The following is a 7,200-nucleotide window of genomic DNA, read 5'->3' on the forward strand; positions in this document are numbered from 1 at the left end:
AGGAGCCTGGGAGGGGGAGGTACCTGGGAGGGGGAGGAGCCTGGCCCAGAGGAACTCCCCTCACTCCAAACTACGCAGTGGTTTCAGCCTCGCCTGACGTTGGGCTTACCTGCTGAACTTAAGAACAAACATCCAGACCAATCAAGGATGAATCTCCGGGGGTTGGCATTTTACAGGACACACGGTTGATTGGCCACAGGTCAGCCTTAGTCCACCCGACTGGAGTTGTGGATTAGACCTACCGTGTGCAGCTTCCTTATACCAAAGCTCTGGCTTCCTTCTCATAACAGCCCTATCAGAGCTTCGGAGGCTTTTGCAAGGTCAAGGGCGGCCAGCAGGAAGAGGTGGAGCTGGGATGTGAATGGGTTTGGTCATGTCCAGAGTCCACATTCGGTCCTGCCGTTGAGGACCGGAGGCTGTGGATTCCAGAAGTCATGACACTGGAGCCTGGACTCCTGGGTTCTCCAGGTTTCTTCCTTGTCACTGCAGTGTGACAGAGGCGAAGGGGCGCTTTGGCTTACTCTGAGTCACATGGCAGGCCTGTCCAGGGCCTCCTCTCCAGCATCTCCTCAGCTTCCCCCAGGGAGACTGGGAACTCTCAGTCTGTGTCACAGCAGCCATCCAAGCCCCCCTCCTTGGGCACTTCTCTGTCTTCTCCTCAGGGCAAGGACTGCACCGTGCCCATCAACACCTGCATCCAGAACCCCTGCCAGAACGGAGGCACCTGCCACCTGAGCGAGAGCCACAAAGACGGGTTCAGGTACAGCTCACCACAGGCCTCCCTGCCCTTGGGCTCCATGGGCAGAGTCCTCTCTGAGAATGACGTTAAGACCCTGCCCACGTCACAGGGAAGCACGATTATCCCTACGGCACAGACAAGAACCCGAGGCATCAAAGGGATGAGCCTTTGCCTGAGTTACATAGTCAGCACTGGTACTTGGATTTGAACCCAGGTGCCAACCTCAGCTATCTAAGCTAGGAGTCTGCAAGGGAGCTGTAGTTGCCAACTGAAGTCAGGGAAGGAGCAGATGCAGCCTGGCAGCCCCACCACTCTCTCCTGGATGGTGAATAATGCTAAGAGTTGGTGGCAATGACCAGCTCCCTGTGAGCCAGCCTGACTAGTCATGCACTGTCCCATTAGCATCTTCTCACGACCAGGGGGTAGTACTAGCCCAGTTGAATAGATGAGGAAACTGAGGCTCAGAGATTGGTTTGCTCTAGGTCACATATCCTGACACTGGCTTCTGGAGCTTCTGTCCCCACCTCCCATCCTCTTTCCTTGCTGGTCTTAAGGTCTCAGAAGGAAAAGGGCATGGACACCATGTAAACTTTTCTTTACCCTGTGCTGAGCGTGAGATTGGGCCTCTGCCCAGACGTCAGGCCCCTTCGTGCCTCCTGCCTTCCCCGTAGCTTTCAGGTGCCCAGGCTCCCCAGCCAGTGGCCCTGGCAGGAGCAGACCATTGGAAGTGGCTCCTGTGGCACAGTGAGCCGGGCATCAGCTGCTGGCATAAAGGCTTCTGGTGCCAGGCTCTGACGGACATCTTAGAGCTTGGGTTGCCATTAATTTCTGAAAGCCCTCTGGTCAGGGGCTGCTGTGTGGTCTGTGGAAGAAATCAAGCTCTGGGCTCCTGGCTCTCCTCCCCGGGACACCCAGCCCACCCACATGTCCTCCTGCCAAGCCAGCCCCATCCAACCCTGCCTGACTCTTGACAAGTGAGACTCCGGCCCGAGTTCCTGTTCCTGCCTGGAATAGGCCAAACCACTCACTCCCACCCCCGCACCCCACCCCCACTCACTTGGAGCAGGATGAGGAGAAACCGCATGGAATCTCCCAGAGGTGACCACACGTGTCAGCCAGGAAGTTCACCTCCAGGCCCAGATGAGGCTGTGCCCCAGCCAGAAGGAGAGAACTGGGGCTCAGGAAGGGAGGATCATCCCCGTAGGCAATTCTGTGTCCCCTGGTCTCTCCTGGCCGTCTTCCATTTTTGAGGAATTTCGAGTGAACAGGAAATATTCCTGAAACTTAATTTGAAAGGAAAAAGACCCAGATCCACAGGAGGAGGGCAGTGAGGCAAATGCTGGGGTGGGGTGCTTCCATACGGGGTCCCACCAGGCCAGCCACCAGGGCGGCGGCCCCCGGTTAGAAAGGACTCTGCCCCCTTCCCTCCTGGAGTCATTTTCTAGGGCTGCCATCACCAAGGACCACAGACTGTGACTTGTGGCCACAGAAATGCTTGGACCGGGAAGCCCCAAATCCAGGTGTCTGCAGGGACAGGCTCTTTCCAAACCCAACAGGGGAGGGTCCCTCCTTGCCTCTTTCTGGCTTCTGCTGGCGAGCCTGGCATTCCTCGGCGCTCAGCCGTCACTCCAGGCTCTGCCTTCTCTGTCACAGGGCCTTCTCCCCTTGTCTGTCTTCACACGTCAGTCTTCTCACGGGGACACTACGATGGGTGTCTAGTACGCCCTGCAACAACACTAGTTTCAAGTAGAGTCACGTTCGAGGTCCGGGGCTACGACTTCCGTCTGTCTTTCCTGGAGAACACAGTCCAACCCACAGCACCTTTTGGGAGTCAGAATTCTGGAAGCATCACACCCGCTTCAGACAGAGGCTTCTCTATGCTTGCTGCACTGTGGGCTCACAAAGGGAGCAAAGGCCACACCAGGGAGATGCGACCTGGCCTCAAAGTCCCCGAGGCTGACTTAATGCTCTTGAAGCTTCTTGACAACTCCTTCAAGTTTCCCAGTGAGGACGGGGAGACTCGGCCCCTCCCCACCTCTGTCCCACAGTCTGGACTCCCTTGGCCAGCCACCATCTATCTCATTGCCCACAGTGGGGCCACCCTAATGTTCCCAAGCAAACCCAGAAGTTGATCTTCAAGAAAACCTACACTAATGCTTTGGTTTAAGACCTTGAATTCCTACCCACTCTGTAGTCTTTTTTTGTGAACGCCCAGAGTTTCTGACATTTAAAAAAAAAAAAAAAATGTCGTTTTTCTCCGCTATCTCGAGAGCTCAGTCCTCAGCCTTGTGTGGGAAATGTGATATGGTTTTCAGATTGCAGAGGGACAGAGGATTGATTCTAGGATCACAGAATTCATTCCTTAATAGTTTAGTTTACTTTTTCAGTGACATCCCAAGTCAGAGCAGTCCCTGAAACAGAGGCCTGGACTTACTGAAGCTGGAGCCATGCTCATGGACGGGGCCAATCCCTGGTTATCAACTTGGCCCTGGGAAGAGGCAGGTTCCAGGCACCTCCCAGCCCCTTTCCCCTTCACTTCTGCCAGGCTTTATCTGTTCTTTTACATGCCCGATCCTGGGTTATAACCAAGGTCAGGCAGAGGACAGGGGGTTGAAGATTTTCTCTAAAAGATGACGAAGGAAATATGTCCTATTGATTTATTGTGTTCAAGCCGCGCTCACCAGGACCCTCGGTCTTGGCAGGAAAGGGGTCCTCCCCCTCGCCCCAGAAGCTGGAGGGTCTCAGAAGTGGTAGGAATACATGGCACAGAGAGATGGCTTCCCTGAGGAAAGGTTGAGAGGGTGTGGTGGTTTTTCTCTAGAACTAATGTCAGGCCATGTGCTTAGAGTTTTCCTGTGCACTGTGTTCCCTTCCAAGTGTTCCACTTGTATTATCTCATTTAATTCCTCGAGCACCCAAGGCCCAGACAGCTAGAAAGTAGCAGTCAGAAATCATTCCCAGAATCCTGGGTGCAGAGCCCCGTGACCTCAGCTAGGAGGCCCAGCTGCCCCCTCATCACAGAGTGAACCGTCTCTGGAGGGGGTGGAGCGTCAGCCACAGAGGACAGGGCAGGTGTTTTAGAGGACAGCTGTAGGAATGTAAGCTATGCCCAGGAAACCACGTCCAGCTAGCGACAGTGGGGTGGCAGTGCAGGTAGGACCTGCCCCAGGGCAAGGCAGCCAACAGGTGCCAGGGAGCCAGGACATGGCCTGGAGACAGGGAGCTAGTCAGAACCTTCCTGTGGGTTCCCGAGGTCTTCCTGCTCTGGCCCGAGACCTCCTGTGTCCCGGGTGCTGCCTTGGCCCTCGGTCCTGAGACCCAACTAACTGTAGTTCTGCCTCCCCTCCCTGCCCCCCATCCCTCTGCCCTCTTCCCTCATCCCAAAGCTGCTCCTGCCCTCTGGGCTTCGAGGGGCAGCGCTGTGAGATCAACCCCGACGACTGTGAGGACAACGACTGCGAGAACAACGCCACCTGCGTGGACGGGGTCAACAACTACGCGTGTGTGTGCCCTCCCAACTTCACAGGTGAGGGCTCAGGACGCCCCAGCACACTCATGTTGGTGGCATGGTGTGGACGGTATCTCTAGAAGAGTTCCCTTCCCTTAGTGACATTCTTAAAGGAGGAAGGACCCCACCTCCTTTCTCCCAGAGACCAAGATCCCAAGACTGTGAGTGCCACGAGGGGCCTCTCCAGCATCCTGTCTGCCAGCGTGTCTGGCTCCTCCACCCCACCCACCCACCCCTACAGGCCACTCACTCCTTCCCACTAGGAAGCGGGTCCCCAGAGCTCTTCCAGCTGTCATCCATTGAGCTGTTGGCCGTGCCCTCCTTTGGGAAGCCTGGTGGCCAGCGTGTGTGAGGTCAGCAGAGGCCCTTGAGCTGCTCTCGGCTTTGCTCAGGTGTCGTCAGCTGTCTCTGGAAATCTAGGTTCTTCCAGACACTCTGCCAGGAGCTAAGGAGACACAGGTTCAACAGAATGAGAACACAGCCGTGTCATTCCAGAGGTCCCGGGACCACGGGGAAACAGTCCTGCTGGAGAGCGCGGGAAGGCCCCACAGGAGGGATCATAGCTTGGGGTTGTCTTTCTACCCACCCAGCCCCCAACCCAACACCTTTATTTAACCATCAAATAGACTATTAGATTTTGAGTCAAAATGATACTAATTGGTACAAACACAACTGACTTTGTTACCAAAGTGACCTGAAGTGGCCTATCCCAGAAAAAGAGCCAACTCGGGGAGCCCTGCACAGAGTTATACCCTTTTCTTAGCTCCTGATACAAATGAACACACTAGAAGTTCTGAAAACCCCTGCTTTAAAGAAAGCTGCCTACGTTTAGCCCGGCAGTTCCACACTCCTTTGAGCTTCCCTCTTATCCCACCTGGAAACCCGCTGCAACCTGGGTATGGTGTTCTAAGTTACAAGTTCCAGACCTGCTGGCCTAAGGCCCGGAGGAAATGGGAGTGAAGTGGCTCGGGACTCCCCGCCCCCCCCCCAGCCCGATGGAACCTGGCTCATCTGTCCAGATGAAGCGTGCAGGGGTGTGGTGCCCAGTGGAGCAGCCCTGGGGACTGCAGAGGGGGACGTGGAGCAGCGCCCGTTCCCTGCAGAGCCTCCAGTCCACTAGCCAGGATGCCCCAGCACAGCTTGGGCTGCTGGATTGCCCTACGGCAGCTGAGAAAGCCTCCTGCCTCCTGGGCCCAGACAAGCCCTTGGGTTGAGAGAATGAGCAAGGGCATCTCCCCTGTGCCCTGCGTCGTCCATCTCCTGAGGGCAGAGTCGTAACCAAGAGCTGCACTAGCAACAGGCGACTCTTCTCAGGCACCCTTCACTACACGCAGAGCAGTGAATTAGGCAATAGAGACACCGAGAAGGCCAAGGTATGCCCTCAGCCCACAGGGGCTTCCTGAGAAGCAGCACTGGAGAGAGTTGGATAGCTGGTCCAGAAGAAGCTGCTCATCAAAATCCCAGCAGCTCAGGAGACGGCAACGGTGCTCAAAATCAAAATCAGCTCTATGGCAGAGGAGGACCTCGACTAGAATCCTCACCAGACAGACAGGAAGTGGCAGGGGCACTGAGGAGATCTGTCTCCTGCTTCAGTGGAACCCTGCCCCTGTCTCAAGGACCAGGCTGTTCCATATTTGTTGCACTCTGTTCCTGAGAGGAGTGCACTGTGGCTCTTCTGTCCCCCAAAACATCCAAGGCCTACACAGACACTTGGCTGCTTCTCTGAGCCTTTTCAGAGAAGGAGGAGGAGGAGGAGGAGGAGGAGGAGGAGGGGAGGAGGAGGAGGAGGAGGCGGCCTGTAAGGAACACTGTGGCCTTGAGAAGCTCCCTGTCTGGAAGGTGGAGATAGGCTTATCCCCACCCCAGAAGAGAACAGTTCTGGGGCGTCTCACTCACCCTCAGGGCCTTCTGCCCAGGCAGCCTGCTGTAGCTGCAGCTCCCCACTCTCAGCTCCGAGGAGAACATCTGCCACTAGAAGTCTCCCTCCCTTAGATCACTCTCTACCTGGCTTGATTGGGTGGACTTTGAGAAAACCCAGAAGTCAGACCCTAGAATCCCACCCTGTTTGGGAGATGCCTCCTGCCTTACCCACCCCACCTACATACCTGAAAACTTTGAAGTAGTTGCGCTTATCTGAGCCCCTGTGCGAGGGCACCCCGGGTATTTATGACCCATCAGGCAACACCATAGACATCAAAGTTAGTTATCCAGAGACCAGAAATTCAAATTCCTCTCATATTTGCTTCCCTTGAAAAACCCAAGAGGCTTCTTGATCTGGAGCAGGTGAACCATGCAGTTAAGCCTTCTTAGCCATTCCGTGGAGCTTCCTCTCACCCCCTGGGCGAGGTTATGGGTCTCTCTGTGCTTCCAGAGTTTAACTCTGTGGCGGCCTCGAGACTCTGGATGGTGAGATTCTGTCTGTAGATCTCCCACCACTAGACCCTGGAAGAGGACGAAAGTAGGTCACTGTCTGCCCCCGGCGGCTGGCATGGTGCCTCCCACACAGGAGGACTTAATGAAAAGGTGTGAAATTAAGAAAGCAATTGGACAGCAGAGCCCAAGCGGGGGTCCAGGCTGCCGCTCCAGACGCAGCTGCCCTGGATGATGGAGTAGAATCCCCAAGCAGGGGTGCTATGGCAGTGCCCATGGGAAGGAAACTCTAAGTCAAGAAAAACAATACACCAAGAGAAGAGTGTGAGGGCCTTGCTCTGTGACTTGACAGATGTAGGACTGAGGGTCCTGATACCTGAGTTCTTGTCCCTCCCCACCAGGTGAGCTGTGTGACGAGGTGATTGACCATTGTGTGCCTGAGATGAACCTCTGTCAGCATGAGGCCAAGTGCATCTCCCTGGACAAAGGATTCAGGTAGGACTTGCAGTCCAGCCCGCCACTGAGCACTCAGCCTCCAGCTGTCTGGGCTGGAAGCTGAGGCACTGTGTGTGCTGGGGGACGG

The 7,200-nt window shown here is 55.6% G+C and overlaps 1 protein-coding gene across 1 annotated transcript in view; it reads left to right on the forward strand.

Annotated features, from left to right (window-relative positions):
* Slit3 (slit guidance ligand 3) overlaps window positions 1-7,200 on the forward strand; it is a 563,280-nt gene that overhangs the window by 529,716 nt on the left and 26,364 nt on the right. Inside the window, exons 28-30 of the mRNA XM_048814838.1 lie at window positions 663-760; window positions 4,126-4,265; window positions 7,019-7,112. Coding sequence (XP_048670795.1) covers window positions 663-760; window positions 4,126-4,265; window positions 7,019-7,112 — 332 coding nt within the window. The remainder of the gene's footprint in view (window positions 1-662; window positions 761-4,125; window positions 4,266-7,018; window positions 7,113-7,200) is intronic.

This window comes from Marmota marmota, unplaced genomic scaffold (assembly GCF_001458135.2).
Source record: "Marmota marmota marmota unplaced genomic scaffold, marMar, whole genome shotgun sequence".
Classification (NCBI taxonomy): Eukaryota; Metazoa; Chordata; class Mammalia; order Rodentia; family Sciuridae; genus Marmota; species Marmota marmota.